Consider the following 24276-nt stretch of genomic DNA (forward strand, 5'->3'; position numbering starts at 1 on the left):
CCTGGGATGGGAGGGAAAGGCTGGGCTGGGGCGGGGAGGGATCCTGAACACCGAGGACAGGAGAGAGGGGGAGCCCAGCCCGAAGCCCCTGGCAGGGAAGCCCCACTGTCAGGCCGTCCACACAGTGTGGGAACACGGGTGTTTATCTGTGTCTATGTCAAGTGTGTGTGCCTTTGCGGGCATATGGCTGTTGCACACACTCGGGCGTGTCTGTGTCTGTGCATGTTACAGAGAGGGAGACAGAGATCTGAAGCCTCCTCCTCTGACGACAGGTAGCTGCAGGTGGGGCAGGAGGAGGGGGGTGTCCCTGGCCCCCACAGGACCCTGGGGAGGAAGCTGGCTCTCACAGGGGCACATTAAGCCCTGGCTTGTACCCACCCCACACCCTCCCTTCCTGTGCCTCATCTCCGGCAGCCCTAATTGAGGAGGGGCGGGCCCTTCATAGGCCTGGGAGGAGCCACCACTCTGTAGTGGGGACTCCACGCGAGCTGTCACCCCTTCCTCGCCCTGGCCCAAGAGGGACAGCAGGAGCCTGGCTGGGGAAAGGAGTCAAGCTGTGCCACGAAAAAGCTGCGTGATCTTCAGTCAGCCCCGCCTATCTCTGGCCTCAGTTTCCCCACTTATGAAATGGAGCTGAGCTAACTGATCTCCCACAGCCCTGCCACCTAGTAAGGTGGGCCCTGTGGGGGCAGAGGCAGGCAGGGGTTGAGGGGGATGGCCAAGCTGAGGACCCGCCTGAGAGGGTCCAGGCCCTCAGGGGCTGGGGGGTAGGAGTCTTGGGGACAGACCTGGGAGGGCAGGGACAGGAAAGGCAGCACAGGAGGCCAGGGGACTACTTCCCGCCGCCACAGGCAGGAGGCCAGGAGAGGCACGTGGGGGAGGAGAGGGAGAGGAAGTCCCCTCCTGGGCAGGTCACTCCCAGAGGCCGGGCTGGGGCGGGGCAGGCGATGGAGAGCAGATCCGAGCTCTCGGGCCACCTTCCTCGCCTGCCACTGCCCAGCTGCCCGGAGCCCAGACAGCCCAGCCAGGTAAGGGGCTTCGAGGGGCCCCGGGGACATGCCGGCCTCTCCCTGGCCAGCCCCAGCCCTCGGATGGCCACCTCTCCTGGCCTCTGTTGGGCCGCAGGGGGAGGACACGGTGAGGGGGAGGGTCTGCGTGTGTCTGCTCCAGGTCTTGCGGGATGACGAGGTGGGTCCTAGGGCTCGTGCGTCTATGTTACCCTGCCCGGTACTGAGAGGGGCACAGCGGGCCCTGAGGTTCATGTCTGGCTCAGGGGACCAGACCTCACCAACCTTGATCTGGCTAAGGGTGTACCCCCCCGAACCCCATCACGAGAACACACACACACGAACGCGCACACACACACACGCAGCTGCACACAGGCTGGATCCCCACCCCCCCACCCCCCACTGCCCCCCCCCCCACACACAGACCTGTGTAGAAATGGGGCAGTGGGCCTGGCCCCTTGGATGAGAGGCTGAGTGCGACACCCTGTCTCCTCCAGGCGCTCAAGACACCTGCCCGAGCTCCACCACGCTTATGGCATACAGCAGCACGTCTGGTAAGGCTCCAGCCCCTGGGCCCCTACCCATCCCCCACCAATCCCTCCACAGGGATGAGCCAGGTAGGGTTAGGGTTAGGAGGAAGCAGAGAAGCCCCTCTTTCAGACATCTGCTTCACCTGCCTCTCCAGGCTGCCAACGTGGGGAGGGGAGGGGATGGCCCTGCGAGCTCCCGGGGAGGAGGGGGGAGGTTGGGAGACTGCGGCTGCCAGGAGCCGGGACACCGGAGGGAAGCAGGAGGCCCAGCTGGACGGCTGCTCAGGCCGCTGGCTCCGCCTCTCCCGTTGGAACTTCCTCGGGTCCAGGTCCCCCTGCAGAGCGCACGCCCTAACCTGGCCCTCTTCCTCCACCCCTGCCCAGCCGTGCCCCGGCCCCTCTCTCGACCTGTTCCACCTGGCAACGGCAGCAAGGAGGAGCTGTCGGACACCCGGGACCCACTGCTGGCCCAGGCGGAATTGGCCCTGCTCTCCACAGTCTTTGTGGCCGTGGCCCTGAGCAATGGCTTGGTGCTGAGCGCCCTAGTGCGCCGGGGCCGGCGGGGTCGCTGGGCGCCCATGCACGTCTTCATTGGCCACTTGTGCTTGGCCGACCTGGCCGTGGCTCTGTTCCAAGTACTGCCCCAGCTGGCATGGGATGCCACCGACCGCTTCCGTGGGCCCGATGCCCTGTGCCGGGCAGTCAAGTACCTGCAGATGGTGGGCATGTACGCCTCCTCCTACATGATCCTGGCCATGACGCTGGATCGCCACCGCGCCATCTGCCGCCCCATGCTGGCATACCGCCACGGAGGCGGAGCCCGCTGGAACCGGCCGGTGCTGGTGGCCTGGGCCTTCTCGCTCATTCTCAGCCTGCCCCAGCTCTTCATCTTCGCCCAGCGTGACGTGGGAGACGGTACTGGGGTCCTTGACTGCTGGGCCCGCTTTGCTGAGCCCTGGGGCCTCCGAGCCTATGTCACCTGGATCGCCTTAATGGTGTTTGTGGCACCTGCCCTGGGCATCGCTGCCTGCCAGGTGCTCATCTTCCGGGAGATTCACGCCAGCCTGGTGCCGGGGCCGGCAGAGAGGGCCGGGGGCTGCCGTGGGGGGCGCCGGACAGGCAGTCCCAGTGAGGGGGCCCGGGTGTCAGCAGCCATGGCCAAGACCGTGAGGATGACGCTGGTGATCGTGATTGTGTACGTGCTGTGCTGGGCGCCCTTCTTCCTCGTGCAGCTGTGGTCGGCGTGGGACCCCGAGGCGCCCCGGGAAGGTGGGTGTGGCTGGGGCTAGGGCTGGGGCTGGGGCTGGGGCTGCGAGGGGCCGTTCGCGCTTGGCCGCACACGCACCTTTACCCCCACCAACGCACGTGCTCACGTGGACCGCCATTCCCTAGGGGCAGGAGGGGCTGCCGCGCCCCTGCACGGGCACTCTTGGCCCCAGCCCGGACCCTTCCACCCCCACAGGGCCCCCCTTCGTGCTGCTGATGTTGCTGGCCAGCCTCAACAGCTGTACCAACCCCTGGATCTATGCCGCCTTCAGCAGCAGCGTCTCCTCTGAGCTGCGCAGCCTGCTCTGCTGGGCCCGGAAACGGGCCCCCCCCAGCCAGGGGCCCCCCGAGGAGTCCTGCGCCACCGGCAGCTCCTTCCTGGCCAAGGACACTTCCTCCTGACAAGCCAGGCGGCGCCTTCCTTCTAGAGGCTCTGCGACGCTCAGCCACCTACCTGGAGCTGGCCCCGGGAGCCCCTGGGAAAAGGGGTCCCTCTGGGACTTGGCTGTGGCACTAAGAGCCAGAGGTCAGCTCCTTGGTGCTGGGTGTGGGGACAGGCTCCGGCGGCGGCAGCGCGGTGGCACAGGGCTCCCACCCCAGCCGGTGCCTTCCCGGAGACGGAGGTCCCAAGGAGCCCAGGAGGAAGGAAAGGGGGCAGGGCCTCGCTCGCCCCCCTGGCCCTCCCCTCTCGCTCTCCTGAATAAAAGTTCCAGCTCATTTTCCACCCAGTGAGCCTCCTTGCATCGGGGTGACAGTGGTCGTAGGGCAGCGTGGAAAGACCTTCTGAGACTGCCCCCCTCAACACACGTGCACAGCTCGGGAACCCCCCACATGGGTGCAGGCCCCCAAACCACACGGTCTGGGCAAGGGCAACTCGGTGCTGAGCACCCGGCATCTGACCCTGCCACCGCCTGTGCAGCCTCCCGAGACAGAAAAGGGGCTCGCACGGAGGAGTCAGCGCACAGGTCTTTATAAACAGCGGCCAACGCCTGCCCACCTCCACCAGGCTGGCACCCTCAGCTCAGGCAGAGAGCAGCCTGGGCGCCCACCGCCCGACAGTCACCGATGAGCCCCTCAGCCTCGGCCTCCTTCCTCAGCTCCCTCCCAAAGGGGCCCGAGCCGGGGCTAGGGCAGGCAGGGGGGCGTTGGGGCGGCTGTACCTTCCTCTGTAGAGGGGACAAGAGCAGGAGCCCAGCGCTTGCTGGACAGACCAGGGAGCAGCGCGTCAGTGCTTGAGGGGTGAGTCCAGGCCCTGGGGATGGGACAACGCGGGTGACGCCAGGGCCCCGGGGCCGCGGGAGAAGCCTTTGTTCTTGCCAAGGCGGCTGCAGGCTGGAGGCTTCACGTTGCCGGGTCCGGGGCTGGGGGAGCCGGCGGTTGCCGGCCCGAGGCCCTGGCGGGCGGAGGTCTTTCCCAAGAGCTCCTTGAACACGGAGTCCATGGTCTGTGCCACGGCCTAGAGGAGAGAAGAGAAAGGGAGGGCAGCTGTTGGGAGCCGCCCCACCTGCCCTGCCCGGTTTCTCTTCTGTCACTTTTGGCGTGGCCGTCACAGCTGCCTCTGGGGACAACAATTCCTCAGCCCAGCCCCGAAGCGGGGACCCCTTCGGCCGAGGCCCAGATCTCCCCTCCTCCTCTCATACCCACTGTCTCCCTGGCCTCCCAGACAGTGCCCACCCGCACCCCACCCGGCCCTGCCCGCCACGTGCCTCCCCTGGGGTCTCCCGGCTGCCCTACCCCACCCTTACCCCTTGGCTCCGGCCCCTCGGGCATTTGCATCTGTGTGGCCCAGCTCCCCGCCTTGCCCCTGGACTCCTAGGCCTGGCCACCCCACCGGGCCACAGCTGGCATGCAGCCAGTCCCCGCTCTCACCTTGTCTACCTCCACATATCGCTCCGGGGAGGTGGGGACCAAGCAGTGCCGCCTGTGCCCAGCGGGACCCCCGGGTGTGCCCAGAGGGGCCTCAGGTGGGGTGCATGGCTCTGGCCTGCAGGGGACGGACAGTGAGCCTGACGGCACCTCCTCCCGTGCCAGGGCACGGCCAAGGCAGGGGGAACAGCGAGGCTGGCCCGGTGGGTCCCTCCTGCCCTCCTCTGGCGTCCCTCAGCCAGACAGCCCTCCCCCACCCGGCCCCTGTCCACGCGGCCACAGTCAGACCCCCGCCCCTTCTGACCGGGCGCGGCGCTCGGCTCCCCAACCGCAGTGCTCAGGCCGAGGTGAGTGAGGGGGGCCACCACGGCGAGTCCTCCCGAGGAACCACCTTTTCCTTGCTCACCGGTGGGCAAATTCTGTGGCCGGGAGGACGCCTGGACTGCTCAGCAGCTCCCCCGTAGCCTGTGGTCCCTGGCCGGCGGCTTGCTTCTCTGCACTGGGGTCAGAGAGACAACCTGTTGGGAGCGCCCATTCCGGGGGCAGGCCCCGGGGGGCCGGCTGGCTGGGGAAGCAGGGATGCGGGGCAGGGGACGAGCCGAAAAGCTGGCTGAGTGAGAGGCGGCCCACTCACCCCGTGGGCAGCGTGATGTACTTGTGCGGGATGAGTCCCCGGGTGCCCGCGCGCTCGCCCCGCCACCAGTCGCCCGAGGCCCGCTCGAGCAGCCGCAGCACATCCCCGCGCTGGAAGCTCAGCTCCTGGGCCGTGCGGCCCGTGTAGGCAAAGCAGGCCACGGCCTCCACGGCCCCCTCCAGGTCTGGGGAGAAAAGGGGGTCCGAGCTGGGAGGCGGAGCGGGCGGGCGCCCAGGAGGCCGGGCCCTCCTCGTCTCGCAGCTCCCTCACTCACCGTCCTCCTGGGCCGGGGTCCCGGCTTCCAGCTCTGGCTCATTCTCCCCCGCCAGGCCCTCCAGGTGGGCGTCCCTGAGGTCAGAGGGAGGCATCTGAGTAGGTGACGGGGTTCCCCGGTGCTCGGCTCCCGAGCCGGGCCCGCCAAGAGCCTACCCCAGGCAGCTGGTAGAAGGCGGTGCCATGCACTTCTCATAGACGGGGCCGGGCAGCAGGCTCACGGGCGGGAAAACCCGAGACGGCTGCACGATAAGCGTCTGCACCAGCTGGTTCACCCGGCCCTGCAGGGCCACCGGGTCCTGCCCCGCGGGCACGGGCAGCAGTGTCGGCCCGAAGCACACGGCCAGGTTGTAGGGGTCCATCATGTTCTCGTCGCTGTACTGAGCCAGGCTGGGGAGCACACACGGGTCACGGGCAGGGAGCTCCCCGCCCGGTGTCCCCTGCACCCCCACGGGCAGCCCTCCTCGTCCCCTAAGGAACACTCACTGGTTGAGGAAGGTGAAAAGGTAACGCAGGACCACCAGCACGGGTCTGGGCAGCCGGGTCAGCAGTTGGCTCACGAGCTCCACCCGCTCCGCCACGGCCTCCAGCTCTGTGGCCCAGGCCACCGCCCGAGGAGAGGAGCGCATGAGTGTGACCACAGCCACCAGAGAGCGGCCCCTGCCCCCCACCCCCCCAGCCGGCCTCAGGCCCCGGCCTCACCTGCAGAAGCGAGCAGGTCCGCGAACAGGTCCGGCGGGAAGAGCGGGGGGTCCAGGCTCCGAAAGTAGAGCTTCAGCACCCCAGCCACGGAGTCCAGGTCGTGGGCCGTACAGCCTTCCACCAGTGGGTCCTCCCCTGAGGGTGACCGAGGGAGCAGAAGGCCGATCACAGCGGCTCTAGCTAGCCCCCACGCCCACCCCATCCTGCCGGTCCCTACCTCTCTCGAAAGCGTCGCGGATCTCTGAGACCCGGAGCTGGGCACCTGACACCCGGAAGATGCCCTCGTGCTGCAGGCCTGAGGGAGGATGAGAGCGGACGGGCGCTGAGTCCCGCCCCCCACCCCGCCAGGCTCCGGTGCCGGGTGCCGGGCGCCAGGCCGGCAGTAGGAGGGCCCGGGGGTGGCTTACCATTCAGGTTAATGAAGCGGACACAGCTCTCCACCACCAGGGGCACCGGCTGGCCTGAGCTCTGGGAACAGAGAGGGTGTTCACGTCACTGTCCCTCCTTGTCATCTGCTCACTTGTATTTGCTCTTAACGATCCATTATGGCTATCGGCAACGACGTGTGGCACGCGGTTTGTGAGAGTCGCTCCCACGTGTCTGATATCCCTGGGGCCGTTCTAGGCCTTACACTGTTTGCTGCTTAAAGTTGGCCGGTAAAAGCGCAACCGGATTCTCTACGTTGACCTGGAATCAGGTGACATTGCAAAACTCAAATTTGTTCGCTTAAGTAGCCCCCTGCTTCTTCTCAATACGTACAAAGTGCGTCATCACGTCATAAAGAAGGCTAGCGCTATTTCTTCTTTTCAGGCCTTTCTCGCCTCCCTCATTTCGCTTTCTAGGGTCCCCAGTACCGTGCTAGCCAGAAGTGGGGCTTGTGGGCTCAACTCGTTGCGCGTCCCCGCCCGAGGCTTTCTGTAGGTGGCTGGTACTAGTGAAAGATGTTCCCTTCCATCAGTGGAGGCCGGACAAGGCCCATCCAGGAAGGGACAGTTGGCCGGTCATCGGCAACAGAGGACACGGGAGCCCCGGGCTGGACAGAAACCAACATGCGGGGGAGGGCCTGAGCGCGGCTGCACTGTGAGGCAGGGCCAGTACCTGGATAAACTTCTCCATGTCTCCCCCGAAGAGCTTCTGGTTATACTGGGAGCTGGGGCGGGGCTGGCGGCTCTTCTGGAGTTTTCTCTGTGTGTACTGGGTCCTGGGGGGCAACGGAAGCTGGCTCGGAGGGGAGGGGGCATGGAGAACAGGATGTCCCGCCCCCTAGCCGAGGCAAACGGGGCCCTGGAGCCCGCGAGGTATTCCAGAACCCAAAGGGCAAAGCGGAGACTTGAAGCCGCGGGACAATGCGCAGCAGAGGTGAGCCTCAAGGAGGCGGGGTGCGGACACTGAAGCCTGGCCCCCGCGGCACAGCACCTCCTCCGAAGCAGTCCCACGTGAAGCACTCACCGAGACGCCTCCCACTCCTCCTTGTCACCTGGGGACGAGAAAACATTGCTGTACGTCTTGGGCCGGCAGGTCCTTAATGCACCGCACAGAGAAAGGGAAGGCCCGAAGGTCAAGGGTGGTGGCCAGATAGGGGCCGGGACCCTTGCCCGGCTAGCCCCTGCATGCCGACCAACCCCTCCGGGCAGAGAGGAACGTGGGCTGGCTGGGGTTCCCAGGCAGGAGGGCTGAGGGCAGGTGCCACTCCTGGCCCTGGGGGTGGGGAGGAAGCAGCCAAGGGCCGGGACGGGGACCCACCTCGCTGAATGGCCTCCTGCAGTTTCTCATGCTTGGCCTGCAGCTTGGCGAGGATGCTTCGTCCACTCAGGTACTCCTGGAGCTTCTGGGAAGCCCCGAGAAGAGCCCAGAGCTGTAATCCCTGCTCTGGGCCCTTCCAGCGCCCTGCCCCTGCCCCTGCCCCTGCGCCCCCGGGGCCGCACCGTGATGTAGAAGGTCTCAGTCTCCTGCTGCTGGCCCCGCCTCCGGCCAGCCTGCCGAGAACCCGGATCCGAGCTGGTGGACTTGAGGGACTCGGTGGAGGGGCTGGCTTGGAAAGAGTCAAGCGCGTCCCCGTCTTCCGACGCCACCACCTCCAGTAAGGCCTGCAGCGTGGCCTTCAGAGTCTTGCTCACCTAAGGAGGGGACGGCACCAGGGGAGGAAGCAATGGGGCACAACCGAGGGACAGGAAGTCCAAGTCAGAAGGGAAGGGGAGGGCAGGCCACGGCCACCTGGCTCCACGTCTTCAGTCCCGAGTCCCCGCCGGAGCGCGCATACCTCCTCCGTCTCGATGGTCTGTCGGTCCAGGCGGCTCTGGATATTCTGGGCCCTGGGCAGGATCTCGTCCCGCAGTTCTATTTCCACCTGGATCTCGGCCACCTGTGTGGGGCAGCGTCCAGGGCACTGAGGGCTGAGCCTGGGGACAGAAAGCTCAGACGTGGAAGTGGGGCTGGGCAGTGGGCGCGAGGGAGGTATGCACATTTCCTCTGCCTCGGCGGCTGCTGTCCAGAACCACCGATCCGCGCGCCATGATACACCCGCTCCGGAAGACGCTAAGGGCCCCTCCCCAAGAGACAGGAGCACGCATGTGTGAAGACGCTGGGGGCAGCACTCCTCGTAACAGCCCCCAGACAGGAGCAGCCCGAGCATGTACCAGCAGATGAAAGGGTAAGCAAGTGTGTCACATCCGTACAGTGTAATGTCACTCAAGCCACAAAAATGATGTCCTGGCTGCCCCACGCTATGATGCAGGTGAGCCCGGAAGACATTCTGCTAAATGAAAGAAGCCAGACAGAAAAGGCACATGTCGTATGCTTCCGTGTACATACAACTCCAGAAGAGGCAAATCCACAGAGACAGAAAGCAGATGAGCGAGGGGCGCCTGGGTGGCTCAGTCGGTTGAGCGTCTGACTCTTGATTTCAGCTCAGGTCACGATCTCACAGTTTGTGAGTTCGAGCCCCGTGTCGGGCTCTGCACTGGCAGTACAGACCTGCTTGGGATTCTCTCTCCCCCTCTCTTTCTGCCCCTACCCTGCTCTCTTGCATACTCTCTCTCCCAAAAATAAATAAACATTAAAAAAAAAACACATCATAAAGAGAATGGAAAGTTACACAGTGAGATGAGTGGGTGCCAGGGACTGGGGAGTGACTGCTTAATGGGTCCAAGGTTTCTTTTTAGGGGTGAACGTGTTTTGGAAGGAGATAGTGGTGATGGTTGCGTAACTCTGCATATATTCTAGAACCCACTGAATTGCACACTTTATTTTTTTTTTTAATTTTTTTTTCAACGTTTATTTATTTTTGGGACAGAGAGAGACAGAGCATGAACAGGGGAGGGGCAGAGAGAGAGGGAGACACAGAATTGGAAACCGGCTCCAGGCTCCGAGCCATCAGCCCAGAGCCCGACGCGGGGCTCGAACTCACGGACCGTGAGATCGTGACCTGGCTGAAGTCGGACGCTTAACCGACTGCGCCACCCAGGCGCCCCTGAATTGCACACTTTAAATGGGTAGATGACATGGTATGTGGCTCATACCTCAATAAAGCAGTTCATTATTTCTTTAAGTTTATTTATTTTGAGACAGGGCAGTGGGGAGCAGAGAGAGAGGGAGACAGAGAGAATGTCAGGCAATCCTCTGCACTGTCAGTACTGAGCCCGATGAGGGGCTCAAAGTCATGAGCCATGAGATCGTGACCTGAGCCGAAGTCGGACGCTCAACCGACTGAGCCACCCAGGCGCCCCCTGGAAGAGATTTGCACACTTGTGTTCACCGCAGGAGGACTCACAGCAACCAAAAGGAGGAACCAACCCAAGTGTCTATCAACGGATGAATTGATAAGCAAAATGTGATCTGTCCACAGAGTATAACATTATTCAGCCTTAAAAAGAAAGGAGGGGCTCAGTCCTGGGTGGCTCAGTCCGTTAAGCGTCCGACTTTGGCTCAGGTCATGATCTCACCATTCGTGAGTTCGAGCCCCGCGTCAGGCTCGGTGCTGACAGCTCAGAGCCTGAAGCCTGCTTCAGATTCTGTGTCTCCCTCTCTCTGTTCCTCCCCTGCTTGCACTCTGTCTCTCTCTCTCTCTCAAAAATAAATAAAGATTGGGGCGCCTGGGTGGCGCAGTCGGTTAAGCGTCCGACTTCAGCCAGGTCACGATCTCGCGGTCCGTGAGTTCGAGCCCCGCGTCAGGCTCTGGGCTGATGGCTTAGAGCCTGGAGCCTGTTTCTGATTCTGTGTCTCCCTCTCTCTCTGCCCCTCCCCCGTTCATGCTTTGTCTCTCTCAATCCCAAAAATAAATAAACGTTGAAAAAAAAATATAAAAAAAAAAAAAAAAAAATAAAAAAAAAAAAAAATAAATAAAGATTTAAAAAAAAATTAAAAAAAAAAAAAAGAAGAAAGGAGATCCTAGGTGGCTCAGTCGGTTAAGCACCAGGCTCTTGATTTTGGCTTAGGTCACGATTGCACAGTTCATGGGATCGAGCCCCAAATCGTACTCTGCAGAGACAACACAGAGCCTCCTTGGGATTCTCGGCCTCTCTCTCTGCCCCTCCCCAGCTCGAGCTCTTTCTCTCTCTCTCAAAATAAACATAGAAAGAAAGAAAGAAAGAAAGAAAGAAAGAAAGAAAGAAAGGTGGGGCACCTGAGTGGTTCAGTCAGTTGGGCGTCCTACTTGGGCTCAGGTCATGATCTCATGGTTCATGAGTTCAGGCCCCATATTGGACTCACTGCTGACAATGCAGAGTTCGCTTCAGATCCTCTGTTCCCCTCTCTCTGCTCCTCCCCCGCTTGTGCTCTCTCTCAAAAAAAAAAGGAAGGAGTTGCTGTCACAGGATACAAAATGGATGAACCTTGAGGACACTAAGCTGAATGAAACCAGCAAGTCACAATAGACAAATACAGTATGATTTCACTTGTGTGAGTGATCTAGAGTAGTCTAGATCTAGACCTAAATTCACAGAGACAGGAAGTAGGATGGTGGGCGCGGAGGGGGGGTTGGGGAAGGGGGAGTTAGTGTCTAATCAGGACAGAGTGTGGTTTGGGAAGATGGAAAAGTTCTGGAGACATGAGTTCCAGCCCCACATTGGGTATAGAAATTATTTAAAAATACACACACACACACACACACACACACACACACACATTTAAAGTGGTAAATTTCATGTATATTTTAGCATAAAAATAAAATTTAAAAAGTCTATTCAGGCCCTAGGGAACACTGACGTTAGAAGACCCTCGCTCAAACCCATACAATTAGCAGCAAACTAGAGATCTGCCCTCTAGAAAGGATAAATCAGAGGGATTCTGGACTTAGGGACAGTAGTCACAGCCAAAGAAGGGGACAAAACTTCCTAGTGATGAGAAAGAATAAAGCAGCCACTGCCATCTGGAGCTGCCCAGATGGGACTGGGTGTTATCCTACTGAACATAAGGAATGTCACAGAGCATCAACATCACACAAGGTCACTCTGTGACCACGATAGGGGAAGACCAAAGCAAGACCACCCCATAATGACATGTGAGGGCAGACCAAAACAAGAACTCTATCCCAGCCACAAAAATGGCCAAACCTCCCTCTGTTTGGGCTACTATGAGTAACGGCTGCCTTCGTGTCCCTTCATCCCCCACCCCACCCCCACCTCTTGCCTCCCAGATAAGATTTATGAACACATCCAATCAGAGTTACCCCTGCTTCCTCACAGTATCTAGGCCAGAGCCGAGTCCTTCCCCCAAATCCCTTAAACTCAGCCCCAGTCCTACTGACCCTTTCTAGCACCCTCTTACCAGGACACTCGCCAACTCCCCACCATGGGGGTCTCCCTCAAAGTAATGGTCTGAGTCCCTGAGGGGAAGCCCTCTGTTGACAAGCTCTGTTTGTGCACATCACATATCTTTAAAAAAATTTTTTTGTTATTATTTATTTTTGAGAGAGCGCAGGTCGGGGAGGGGCAGAGAAAGAGGCAGACAGAATCCCAAGCAGGCCCCAAGCTGTCGGCACAGAGCGCACCTCAGGGCTTGAACTCATGAACCGTGAGATCGTGACTCGAGCTGAAACCAAGAGTGGACGCTTAACCCACTGAGCATGTCAACTACCTAATCCACCTCTCAGCGCTTCCTCTTAAATATGAACTGATGGCCAAGAATTGCCAGCCATTTGAGGGAAGCTCTAAAATGAAAGAGAAAGATGAAAGCAAGCTTTTTTAAAAACTGCAAGAACAAAGAAAATGCAGGGAGCAGAGAAAAATGTCAAGAAAACAAAAATGAATATTTCAGAATGATTGGACATGATATTATATCCGTGAAACAAGAACAAAGGGTTATTTTAAATTGGAATTTGGACAACAAAACAGAACTCTTAGAAACAAAAACTGTGAAAGTAAATTGTTTTAAAAAGTCAACGAGGGGTTGAAGAAATCACTAAGGAAGCAGAATTAAAAGGAATAGAGGTTGGGGAATAGGAAAGAGAAAAGATAAGAAAATTAGAGAACCAACCCATGGAGTCCAGCAACCAGTTACAAGAATTCCTGAAAGTGAGAGAAAAGTTAAAAAGTTAAGTTAAAAAGTTAAGTTAAAAGTTAAGAAGTTAAGTTAAAAAGTTAAGAAGAGGAAGTGATCGAAGGGATAATATGAGCCCCAAACCTAAGGACACACGATTTTACAGTGACAGCACCCAGCAGTTGTCCAGCATGGAGAAGGAAACAGGATCCCCGAAGAACATCACTGTACAATTTTACAAGGGGGGAAGAGACTCCTAAAAGCTTCAGGGAGAAAACTTGCAGGTCACACACAAGTATCAGAAATCAGAATGGCATTGGGTTTCTCACCTAAGCACTGAAATCCTAGAGCGATGCCCTTACCAGTCTAAGGGAAAAATTATTTTCAACTCTGAATTCTATATCCAGCTAAACTACCAATCGATTTCAAGGATAGAATCCAGGCATTTTCAGACAAGCAGAGTCACAGATTGCCCGCGGGGGCGGGGGGTGGGAGGTGGAGGAGGGCAGAGGGTGAGGAGAGGGTGGCGGGGCTGAGCACTAGCCGGCGCTGGGAGGAAGTCAGTAGAAAAGCAACTAGCAGGCTGCTGTGAAGTTGAACACAGGGAGAGCAGCCCCAGAAGCAACAGCCAGAACACTGGGAGGTGGCTGTTTCTGGGGAGTGGAATCGGGAACAGAAAGGGTGAGTCAGAGAACTGCTATGTGGCATCGTAAGCCTTGAGTAACATTTGACTTTTTCAACTGTGACTCGGGTCAAAATACAGAGTAAAAAGCTAACAGCTCCGTGTAACCCCAGGCCATTCAGTGCCCTCCAGGATAAACTGGTAGAGGAAAAAATAGCTCAGAGACCAATGAAAAGACGCTAGCTATATTCTACCGCTGCTTTGGTTCATTTCCCCTCAACCTTGAATTACAAAATGTCAAAGCATGCAGAACATTTGGAAGAGGAGTATATGGACAGCCATATACCCACCTAGTACCTGCGTCAACCTGGTGATCTTTTTGCTGTGTTTGTCCTGGTGGGGACGTGTGCGTTCATTGGCTGAACTGCAGAAGTGAGCGGCACAAGTTTGCTCGCTTCAAACGCAAGTGGCCAAACTTACAGGGAGCCTCGTTTGCCTCGAGGACATTGAATGAGGGCTGAGCAATCAGCTACGTGCAGGAGTTGAGACTCCCGAGCCAAGTGGAACTCATTTGACTGGACCACTGTGACAACAGAGACCAGAGAGCACAGAGCCCTTTGCCTCGCTGCTTGGCACATGAGGGGCAGGCGCCGTGACCCTCACCTCATCTCCCTCGTGGGGCTGGTAGTCGAAGCGCAGCGGGGGACAGAAGGCGACTGCGTGCACCTCCAGAACCTTGGCCTTGTCCCCTGGAGGATCTAGGGCCTCCACCGCCTCTTCCAGGCTGCCGAGACCCTGCATCTGGGAGGCCTGGGTGCGGGTCTCGGCAGCCGTATAGCTCCGGAGCACCTGGCCCAGGGCTAAGTGGAATCCTGTGTCACAGCACTGGGGAGGAAGCAAGAATGCGGCTCAGGGTGGGCCCCGGGGCACAGGGCACCGGGCGCAGCCTGCCCACCTGGCACTCACATCCATGAGATCCAAGACGTCGTGCAAGTAGTAGTTGCTGACGGCAGCATTGACGCTGGCCAGGCTGAGCAGGTACTCGTTGCGAGCCTTTGTGCACTTGACTTTATGCTCCAAGAATTTGGCCTGACGCTGCTCAAGACCGCACAAGTACACCAGGGTCACCTACTCGGCCAGCCGGCCCCCATCTCAGGCCTTCCCTGGGATCTCCACCTCCACACCCCGTCTGCGTGCGGACCTCTGCCCCTGATGTCCCACAGGGCCCTCAAACGAATGGCCCAGAAGTCGCAATGTCCTCCCCTGCCCCACCCTGTGACGCATGAACTCGGGCCGGCAACCCCAGGTGCGCCTCAGCTTCTCCTGGCTCGGGGCCTCCCCATCCTTTCAGGGGCCACCTCAAACGCTCTCTCCCCGCACGTTGGCCAATCACCCATGCCACGCGTCCTCTTGCCCCTCTGCAACCTGCTGGCACCGTGCGAGGCCGGGTGGCTGGGTGGGCGGACGGCCTCGGGAGCACCAAAGCTCTCTTGACTCCAGCTGGGTAGGGGAGAGCTGGAAGCACGGGGCAGACTGTTCTCCTGCCCCTGCGTCTACCACCCCAGCTTGAGGAGCCGTCCAAAGCCAGGAGAGCTGACCGGAGCTCCGTGGCTGTCCTCTCCCCAGCCCGACGTTCCCCATCCACGCACCACCTCCCGGCAGGCCCCAGTGAGGGCCAGGGACTCGCAGGGACAAAGGCCAGAACCGGAGCCTTCGAAGACGGGCGCCCTCCAGGCCCACCTTTTCCACCAGCCGCCCTCCCTTCTTGAGGGAGCTCTTGCGGACAGGGCCCGCCTCATTGGTGGCCGCGGCGGAGGTGGCGGCGGTGCGGCCCGCCCGCTTCTCCTCTTGCCGCTCAGCCTCCCGGAGCTTGGCCTCAGCATTGACGCTCTCCATGTGGTACACGTGGTATGTCTTCTTGGCCTGCGGGGAGGAGCGAGGCCAAGCCGCCCTGCTGAAGGCCACGGCCACAGCCCGGCCGCCCCGTCCTCCCCACCCCCCCCCCCCCGCCCCCCGCCCCGGGGCCATCTGGGATTCAGACCCGGGAGGTAGCCAATCCCACGAGAGCGCTCAGCCTAACCACCCTGTGCCCAGAGCAGAGAGAGAGGGCTGTGCTCGCAGTCCCCAAACCCCAGGTCTGTCCCGGGCTCTCGATCCTCTGATCCTTGAGCCCGGCTTGGGGAGATGTGATATGATGGCTTCCCTGCGCCGGGGGCGGGCCCTGCCCTGTCCTCACCGTCTGAAGCTCCGACACCACCTCCAGGAGCTCCTCCTGCAGCTGCTGCTCCAGATCCTTGGTCTGAGGACGAGAGTGTGACCACAGCACTGCCCCCGCACAGCAGCTGCAGACCCGGGGCCAGGGGGGGGGGGGGTGCTGACAGCAGCACTCAAGGCTCCACCCGGCTCCCTGGGCCTGGCGCCCACCCGGCCCCGCCCCGCCTAGACCCTGAGGCCGTCCACACCTCCCTTGCCGCGTGCCGCCCAGGGCGAAGGCCTTACCTTCTTGACTATGCGCCCCACATCCTCCGCGATGTGACTCAGGCGCTGGGCCAGGGGCCCGGCCAGCACCTCGCTGAGGGTGGCGCTCTCCCGGCTCTGCTGCCGCGTATGCTGCAGCAACACGGCCCAGCAGTGCAGGGGCGACAGCAGGGACGGCTCCTTCCTGGGGCAGAGGGGCACTCAGACCGGGAGCGGGGGAGGCGGGCTTCGGGCTCTACTGTGGCCACCCCACCCCGCGAGTACCCACCGGAAGCTTTGGTGCTCCCGGCCGCCGCCCCCCAGGCGGCCGCCTCGGCTGGAGAAGCGCTCGGCCAGTTTGTCCAGGCCCCGGGAGTACTCCAGCTCCACCTCGGCACGCCGCCGCATGAACTCGGCCAGCTCCTGCAGCAGGTCCCGCCGCAGCTCGCCCTGCAGCTCCAGGCAGCGCAGCTGCTCGCTCAGCTGCCAGCGCATCTCTGCGAGGGACCGTGGCTCAGGCCCGGCCACGGCCTGAGCGCCTCCCCCCCACCCCCCGCGCCGTGGTTGCCCCCCAGACGGAGGAGGGGAAGGACACTGGCCCCCCGGGGTGGGGGGGGCACGCTGGGCTCAGGGCAGTCCGGGGTGGGGAGGGGGAAGGGGCCTCTGGGCTAAGACTAAAGGGAACCGGCCAGGCCCAAGCAGTTGAAGAACAGGAAGGCTGTTGCGGGCAGACGGGCAGCGGGGCCGATCCGGGGTGGTGGGAACCTGTCACAACGGTGGGAACCCAGAGCTGCCCCAGTGCCATCTGGCCCTGGCCCTAGCCAGGTGCCTTTCAACTGGGCTTCTCGTCACTCCGTGGTTCCTGGAAAGCCCCTGAGCTGTGTGTCCTGCCACTTCCTGCCCTTCGGGAGCCCAGGACCCCAGGCAGGGTGGCGGCCGCACAGGGGCAAGGCTGCCGTGGCGCTCTGCTGAACCTGCGGCGAACTTGTGGCCACCAGTGGCCTCAGTGGCCGGGAAGCGTGCCCTTGGCCCCCCACGGGGAAAGGGCAGCCCCCTCGGCGGGGCCAATGGCCAGAGCAAGCTGGCTGGGGCTGACTAGGGAAAGGTACTGAGGGAGTTGGCCTGCTTTCGGTCTCCAGTTTCCACCCCCGGCACCCACCCACAGGGCACCCCACCCCCACCTCCTGGCAGAGGCGCCACGCCCAGGGCCCCCACACCGCTGGCTTTTGACACCTTATCGCGGGCTTGATTTGGCAACACTGCTCTCCCCACGAAAGCAAAGAACCGCCTGAATGACACACTTAACCTGCTACAGACACCTTCTGCCACCCACCGGGCGCCCAGGTGGGCATGGGGGCTCCCGGGTCACAAGTCCCGGCCCGGGCTTCGGGCAAAAGGGTCGCCCACTTATTTATCTCCATCCGTGTGCCCAGGGAGGGACATTAATCGATTTCTCCATTCCACAGAATGTTGATTACATACCCAGTCTGTGCCAGGCATGTTCCAGACGCGGAGACAGTGTGACAGAGGGCTGACCAAGTGCTTGCCCTCACAAAGCCAGGATGGGAAAGGGGGTGCAGATCACAAGGGGCCACACACATACTAGAACGTCCAGGAGCACGGGGTGCTGAGGAGGCAAACCCAGCAAGGTGAGAGCAGAGCTGGAGGTGAGGGCGGGAAGGGGTCCTTCTAGAGGGGGGCCAGGAGCTGAAGGAGGTCACACAGGGGGCGTGGGCCGTTGGAACCAGTGTGGCTGGAGCAAGCCGTGGGCACACGCAGATGGCACAGGGCCCGTGGTCAGGGAAGGACTTCCAGCCAGTCACCGAGAGAGAGAGGAGACACAGCAGCCGAGCACCACGGTCCGGCTCCCCCCTGGGCTGCCATGGGGAGGCCAGGCAGAGGTCAGGTGACCTCTCCGGTGGCAGAGAGAAAGTGCCCAGCTCCGGTGGCAGCTCCAGAGCCGCGCTAGGCAGAAGACAGAGAGGCCTCAGACCAGGGAGCAGGTGAGGGAGGAGGTGAGAAGCAGCAGGGGCCCAGGTCCACTGAAGAAACTGCCCTGCAAACAGCTCAGCGCCTGTCCTTGCATTTGTGTCCTGCCAGTGACTTCCCAGGGGCCGTGGGCGTGGCGCCGCCTCCGTGGGTACCGCTTGCCGGCATCCCCATCTCCTTGTCTGCTCTCCCTTTAGAGAAGGTGTCTTTCTTTCTTTTTTTTTTTTTTAATTTTTATTTATTTGAGAGAGAGAGAGAACGAGCAGGGAAGGAGCAGAGAGAGAGGGAGACCCAGAGTCCGAAGCAGGCTCCAGGCTCCGAGCTGTCGGCACAGAGCCCGACGCGGGGCTCGAACCCACGAACCAAGAGATCATGACCTGAGCCGAAGTCAGATGGCGGGGGGTGCTTCCTGACAGGAAAGCCGCTGCAGAGCAGGGCAGGGCTGAGTGACCCAGTCCGCTCACACCCTCTGAGGCCGGGCTCCAGCGGCTGGCTCTCCGCTCCAGGCGCCAGGGGGAGCGGGCCCTATGCCACCTGCAATCCGGGGATTCGTCACCGAATCAGGGCAACATTTTTGAGATCAAAGTGAATCTCATTTCATTCCAAGAAAGATCTGACATGTCCCCACTCACCTCACCTTCCTCTGGTGTCTGCCCCGCCCTCCCAGAGCACCGGGTCCCTGGAGACCAATTACAACCGAACAGTGCTGAACAAAACAGCACGCCAGCCGGTTTCATTTTTTCTTCAGGGCAGCCATGCCTCGGTTAGATACGCTGGCTGTGTGAGTAGACTGAGCATCACCTGAACGCGGCGAACTGGTGCCCAGTCCCCCGCCTCGGCCCGGCACTCTCCAGCTCTCAGATCTCAGCTCAAATGCACTCATCATCAACCCTTTCCCGACCTCCTCCCAATCTAGCCCTGGCCCTCCTCCCACCCCCTTCCTCCACCTCTGCGCTCTCCCCTTTTAGAGTGGCCAGCATCATTCTGGAACCTAATCGTGTTAGAGGACGTTTGCTGTCTGAGGGCAGGGACTGGTTCCCTTTTGCTCAGCGCTGTATTCCCCGGGCCTGGGACAGAAAAGCTGCGTGCAAAACAGCTGTGGAAAGGAAGGATGGAATCCACATAGGCCTGAATTGCAGAGCTGAGCCTCAGGCCCCACCAGCACTTCCTGTGAGCAAGGCATACGGTCTCACTTCTGCTGACCGAAACCACGACTGTGCTGACCTTTCACAATTTAGGGTGTCAAGACAGTGATCCTGGTTTTTTTTTTTCAGCATGGTAAAAAGTTTTTGGGGGGGGAGGATGGGTTTACAAGCTAAAGTCACTGGAGGCCTTGCTCAAATTCCCAATTTTTCAGTGTGAATTAACTGACCCATATTTGCTGACCGAAGAGTTTCCAAAGCCCTTCAGCCTCCTGACGTTTTGGGGAAACGGGTTGGGGGGTCATTCTCTCCACCTGCAGAGCTGGCACGCCCTGCAAAGTCACCTCAAGTTGGCTCCGGGCAGCAGGAGCTACCAGAGGGGAGGACCCAGGCACACTTTGGCGGAAACTGCTCGCATTGGTTAATTATGGTGGAACCTGCATCTCTGGGTTGGAAGGAATTTCAAAGGTCATCTCCGTGTCCCTCGGAGGAACCGTGACCGTGTGCAAGGCACTTCTCCCTGAGGTTCGGTTTCCTTCGTCGGGAAAACAGAGCGATTGAGAGTCATATATGGAGGGTCACACATCTGAAGACACGGGGAAATTTTAGGGCCCCAACTGTTGGCACTTGGATGCTACCTGCTTTCCTTCGCAAGAGTCACGGTGCCCTGAGTAAGACTGACAGCAAATTTGCAAAGCTGATTTGCATGAGATTTGCACAAAGTGTTTCTCAGAACCCAAGGAGGTCTACCCCCAGAAGGCTTCGAAGCTGGCCCCGCTGTATCTCTAAGTGCCGGTTTCATCCTCAGACAGCGGCCCTCAACTCTGAGCCACCTCGGTGCCCACCAGAGGGCCAAAAACTGGTTTCAAGGCAAAGCCATCGCTACTCCAGCCACCTAGGCACGCAGACTCCCTTACCTCGGCCTCCCCAGCAAAAGTGAGGTGTTCGATTTCACTGTGGCTAGAATGCCACTTTCAAGGGGGCCCCCTTCCCTCCTCGGGCTCCTTGGGTGAGGTGCAGGGGGACCCAAGGAGGGCAGAGCGACCAAAGGAAGGGAGGGAAGAAGGTAGGGGGAACAGCCCGCGGTTGAGGCCAAGGGGAGGCAGAGAGGCGGGCAAGAGGCTCGGGCTCCCTCCCTCAACCCCCTCCGGAGGTCGCGGGGGGGGGCTGGGGGGGGCGGGGAGCGGAGCAGCGGGCCCTGGGCCAGCGGCGGGACTTTTCCGGGTCTCCGCAAGGGAACCGGGCCGGCAGCGCCCAGCGTCCTCTCACCTTTGACTTGCGCCTCATACTCGGCCTGCGGCCCCCGCTCCCGGCGCAGCTTCCCATGCGCGGCCATGGCTTCCGGGCGGCCGCGCCGTCGAGCCCCGCTGCTCCCACGCGGCCGCGAGAGGGCCGGGCGCCGGGACCTGGGGCTCTGCAGCCAGCACCCTGCTCTGGCTCCGCCCCGCCCCGCCCTCCCCCCCCCACGGCTCCCGGGGCGGGGCGGCCCCCCTCCCCTGCCTGGCGCCACCCGCGAGGGGTTCCTGCCTGGCAGGGTCCCGCTACAGCTGGACCTTGCTGCCCCCTCGTGCTGAGCGCTGGGCACACACCTGGGCTGCCCGTGCCCAATGCTCAGCTGCCAGGCAGCCAGGGCCAGTGTGAGGGCCTCAACGTTCCAGGAAGCTGGCAGCCCCCAGAAACTGTCTGCTCACCGCGGCCCAACCACACCCTTCACAGCACGGCCCCTGGGCCTTCAATGCCGGTGGGCAGCGCTACCGTAGCTGCTCCGGGCCCTGGACGCCCCTGGGTCACCTGCTTCCCCCAGACTCCCAGGACATCAGATGGGACCTACCCATCTCCACTGCCAGCCATGGAGATAAGTGCATGCCCGGAGAGGCTGGTGGGAAGTTCCCAGGGTGGGTGGGGAAGGAAAGTCAGCGCCAGAGAACAGAACCTCGGCCATTGTTCCCTCGGGCCCCCGCCCCCCTTGTTTTGAGGAGAGCAGGGTTTGGCTAAGGTTCCCCTTCTGCTCAACCCCGTAGGGAGGAACAAGCCTCATTTCCCCATAGGTAGTTACCACTTCCTACCACTTCCTGCTGCCGGAAGACACTCTTGTGCGTCCCCCACCCCAGCTTGCACCTGCCCTGTTTTAGGCTTGGGGCTGGCGGGGTTCAGCCGTCCTCTTCCCCCCTCAGAGCAAGGCCTTAGCAAGCCTGAGGGCAAATCTTGGGGCTTCCCTTCTCTGGGAGTGCTGGAGTTTCCCTCTACCCCTCTCTACCAACTGGAAGCCCAAGGGCAACAGAGTTTCTCCAGTAAATTGGGAAGGCAGGGTGCAGGTGGCAGTTGACAAACCGGAGTAGACAACGGTCTCCAGTTGGGAGGGAGGGAAATCCCCGGGGTAAAGATGGTGGGAGAGGGGCGAGGCAGTGAGGCTCCAGACTTGTGCCCAGGGAGGCAGGCCTGTAGGCACCAGGGCAAGGAGTCCAGGCACGCATGTGTGTGCACGGATGTCAAAGTCAGGCTGTGTGCAAATGTGGGCACATATGACCTCGACCTACAGCTCTGGGAGGAAGGGAAGGCTGTGCAGGTACTTCCCGCCTTTAAACTATGAGCAGTTCTTTTGCCCAGAAGGGGAAAACATACCTCCTCAGCTCCCTGCCCACCCACCCCAACTCCCGCCCAGTACCCAGGCCCTTCTCTAAGACACCACGTGTCCATGGGGCCTGGGGTCAGAAGCCCCGGGAGCCGGCCAGACACCAGCAGGCCAGGACCTGGGCTCCCAGCAGCCGGTCTCAGCAGTACCACTGTTTGAGTCCTCCTACAAGGCAGGTGAGCCCCGTCCAGAGGCATGCACGGGCACTCCCGCCCCCAAACCTGCTCCTGTGTCAGGGACCCATGCCCTCATCAGCTAACCCCAACACACCTCGCCCCCTACGCTCCATCTGAGCCCTGACTGGTCCCTCAAGGTCCCTCACCCACGCAGCAGAGCCATGCATGGAGCTCAAGCCCACAGGAAACTGCTGTGAACTGGCTTCAGCCCCTACTTTCAAATAGATGGACCAGAAGGAGATGAGATCAATGGGGAGACTGTTACAGCTATCCACGTCAGAGCGAGAATACACAAGGGCATGAATCAGGCAGTGAAGGTCCCATATGAAGATGCTGTGAGGCCCCTATTTTCCTACAAGCCTACTTTCCAGAAGTGTAAGAATGGGGGTTTCAGGGGCACCTGGGTGGTGCAGTCGGCTGAGCCTCTGACTTTGGCTACAGTCATGATCTCACCACGCGGGAGTTCGAGCCCCACATCGGGCTCTCAGCTATCAGTGTGGAGTGCACTCCGGTTCCTGTCTCCCTCTCCCTCTCTCTCTGGCCCTCCCCAGCTCGTACTTTCTGTCTCAAAAATAAATAAAAACAAGGGTGCCTGGGTGGCTCAGTCAGCTGAGTGTCTGACTTCAGCTTAGGTCATGATCTTATGGTCTGTGAGTTGGAGCCCCACATCAGACTCTGTGCCCGCAACTCAGAGCCTGGAGCCTGCTTAGGATTCTGCGTCTCCCTCTCTCTCTGCCCTTCCCCTGTTCACATTCCGTCTCTCTCTCTCTCTCTCTCTCTCTCTCAAAAATAAACATTAAAAAAATTTTTTTATTAAAAAAAAATAGAATGCCGGCTTCAGAGGGGCACCTGGCTGGCTCAGTCGGAAGAGCATGCAACTCGTGATCTCAGGGTAGTGAGTTCAAGCCCCACGTTGGGCATAGAGATTACTAAAAGAATGAGAAAAATAATTTTGGGGTGCCCAGGTGGCTCTGTCAATTGGGCGTCAGACTCTTGGTTTCGGCTCAGGTCATGATCCCCGGGTTGGTGAGTTCAAGCCACGCCTCGGCTTCCAGCTGACGGTGTAAAGCCTACTTGGGATTCTCTTTCTCTCCTTCTCTTCCCCTTCCCCAACTCATGCTTGCTCAAGCTCTCTCTCAAGATAAATAAACTTTAAAAAAAAAAAAGTTTGGGGGCTTCAAGGGTCAAGGTTGTGCACCCGGTCTGTGTACAGGTTCATCGCTTGGGGGGTCGTCTCCGGAGCCCACCCCCAGGCACGCAGCGAGGAGGTAAGGCGGGGCGGGGGCCGGCTTTCCCACCCTCGGCCTTCCAGCCTCAGCTCGGCTCAGCAAGCCGGCACAGAGGCGGCCCCTCCCAGAGGCGGGCGCTGCAGAGACGCGGGAAGTGCTGGGCCCCAAGGGCCACTCGGGCCTGCGGCTTCCCCTCTCCCCTCCCCGCCCCCGCCGCGGCCCCCACCTCCGCCCAGGAAATCCGACCCTGGGGGCCGCCCAGCGTCTACTCGCCGCCGGGGACGCAGGGCGCGGAGGGCAGAGGGCGGTCCAGGTCCCTAGGGGCGGGCCCAGGGAGGGAGGAGAGCGCAGCTGGGCGCTGCCGTGGGAGCCTCCGCGGGCTCCCTCCCACCCGCGCCGGGGCGCGGCCGCCGCAGCGCGCATGCCCGCCCCGCCGCGGGAAGTCCGGCCCCGCCGCGGGAAGTCCGACCCCGCCGCCGCCCGACCAGTCAGAAGCCCTGGGAAACAAGCCCGCCGCGGCTTGCGAAGCGGAAGGGACTGACGCCAGACGCGCGGGGCGAGGCGAGGCCCCGCCTCCCGACCCTACGGCGAGCGGGCGAGCCGGCGGGCTCGCGCAGGCGCACTGTTCCGCCCTCCCCCTCTCTAGTCGCCGCTTCTCAGGCGGCCTGCGGGTCACGTGCCAGGCGCCGGCCAAAGAGAGAACGGAGCTCCCGCCGCCCGCTGGCGGATTACTCAGCCTAGCAGGGGCGCGGTGGACCATCTGCAGCGGCAGGCGCGTGAAGTATGGTGACAGCTCTGGAGTGTTGGGCTCCGCTGGGAGGTGGGCAGCCCGGGCACGGCCTGGCCAGGGACTAACAGCAGCAAGTGATAGTGCCGCCGCCAGAGGGAAGGACGGGGACAGAGGCACAGGAGCAAATCTTAGGGTTGGAGTAAAGCCGTGAAAAACGGAGGACTTAGGGAAACAGACCCAGAAATGCAGAGCACAAACTGCTGGTTGCCAGAGAGGAGGGGATGGGCGGGAAGGGCCAAACGGGGGAAAGGGAGTGGGAGATCCAGGCTTCTAGTTCCGAAGCGAGGAAGTCAGGGACTAAAAGGCGCAGCCTAGGGAAGATAGTGGTATTGTGACAGCACTGTATGGCGACACATGGTAGCTGTGCTTGTGAGCACAGCGTAATGTATACACTTGTGGAGTCACCGTTGTACGCCTGAAATTAATGTAACATTTGCCAACCACAATAAAAAAAAAAGAGGGCTTCTATTCTCCAGGAAATGATATG

At 60.9% G+C, this 24276-nt stretch overlaps 2 protein-coding genes across 6 annotated transcripts; one reads left to right on the plus strand and one right to left on the minus strand.

Moving 5' to 3' along the window:
* The first annotated feature begins 934 nt into the window (after positions 1 to 934).
* AVPR2 (arginine vasopressin receptor 2) lies at positions 935 to 3510 on the plus strand. The gene is made up of 4 exons (XM_047847500.1): positions 935 to 1028; positions 1505 to 1561; positions 1922 to 2806; positions 3000 to 3510. Exons 2-4 carry the CDS (start codon positions 1540 to 1542, stop codon positions 3203 to 3205), a joined length of 1113 nt encoding a protein of 370 aa, XP_047703456.1. The 5' UTR covers positions 935 to 1028; positions 1505 to 1539; the 3' UTR covers positions 3206 to 3510.
* A 247-nt stretch (positions 3511 to 3757) lies between these two features.
* On the minus strand, positions 3758 to 20421 carry ARHGAP4 (Rho GTPase activating protein 4). 5 transcript variants are annotated; one of them, XM_047847495.1, is made up of 22 exons: positions 20232 to 20410; positions 16121 to 16328; positions 15874 to 16036; positions 15611 to 15673; positions 15115 to 15297; positions 14341 to 14469; positions 14038 to 14259; positions 8539 to 8640; positions 8204 to 8395; positions 8022 to 8106; positions 7728 to 7755; positions 7377 to 7479; positions 6686 to 6746; positions 6496 to 6573; positions 6279 to 6413; positions 6063 to 6168; positions 5733 to 5966; positions 5578 to 5651; positions 5304 to 5487; positions 5076 to 5168; positions 4673 to 4787; positions 3758 to 4259 (listed from the first exon to the last, which is right to left on the minus strand). In XM_047847495.1, exons 1-22 carry the CDS (start codon positions 20296 to 20298, stop codon positions 4029 to 4031), a joined length of 2856 nt encoding a protein of 951 aa, XP_047703451.1. In that variant the 5' UTR covers positions 20299 to 20410; the 3' UTR covers positions 3758 to 4028. The 5 variants fall into 5 exon arrangements, 4 of the variants coding, with proteins under 4 accessions (XP_047703451.1, XP_047703452.1, XP_047703453.1 ...); XM_047847496.1 differs by having other exon boundaries at positions 16121 to 18354; positions 20232 to 20370; XM_047847497.1 differs by having other exon boundaries at positions 16121 to 17458; positions 20232 to 20350.
* Positions 20422 to 24276: the final 3855 nt, after the last annotated feature.

Source organism: Prionailurus viverrinus, unplaced genomic scaffold (assembly GCF_022837055.1).
Source record: "Prionailurus viverrinus isolate Anna unplaced genomic scaffold, UM_Priviv_1.0 scaffold_49, whole genome shotgun sequence".
NCBI lineage: Eukaryota > Metazoa > Chordata > Mammalia > Carnivora > Felidae > Prionailurus > Prionailurus viverrinus.

Excerpts from the sequence above, each read along its gene's own strand:
- AVPR2 (XM_047847500.1), top strand. The coding sequence starts at position 1,540 with ATGGCATACAGCAGCACGTCTG. Across the intron at positions 1,562-1,921 it reads GGCATACAGCAGCACGTCTG|CCGTGCCCCGGCCCCTCTCT; the intron begins GTAAGGCTCCAG and ends ACCCCTGCCCAG. Across the intron at positions 2,807-2,999 it reads CCCCGAGGCGCCCCGGGAAG|GGCCCCCCTTCGTGCTGCTG; the intron begins GTGGGTGTGGCT and ends CCACCCCCACAG.
- ARHGAP4 (XM_047847495.1), bottom strand. The coding sequence starts at position 20,298 with ATGGCCGCGCATGGGAAGCTGCGCCGGGAGCGGGGGCCGCAGGCCGAG. Across the intron at positions 8,396-8,538 it reads AGACCATCGAGACGGAGGAG|GTGAGCAAGACTCTGAAGGC; the intron begins GTATGCGCGCTC and ends TCCCCTCCTTAG. Across the intron at positions 6,414-6,495 it reads CCGCGACGCTTTCGAGAGAG|GGGAGGACCCACTGGTGGAA; the intron begins GTAGGGACCGGC and ends GGTCACCCTCAG.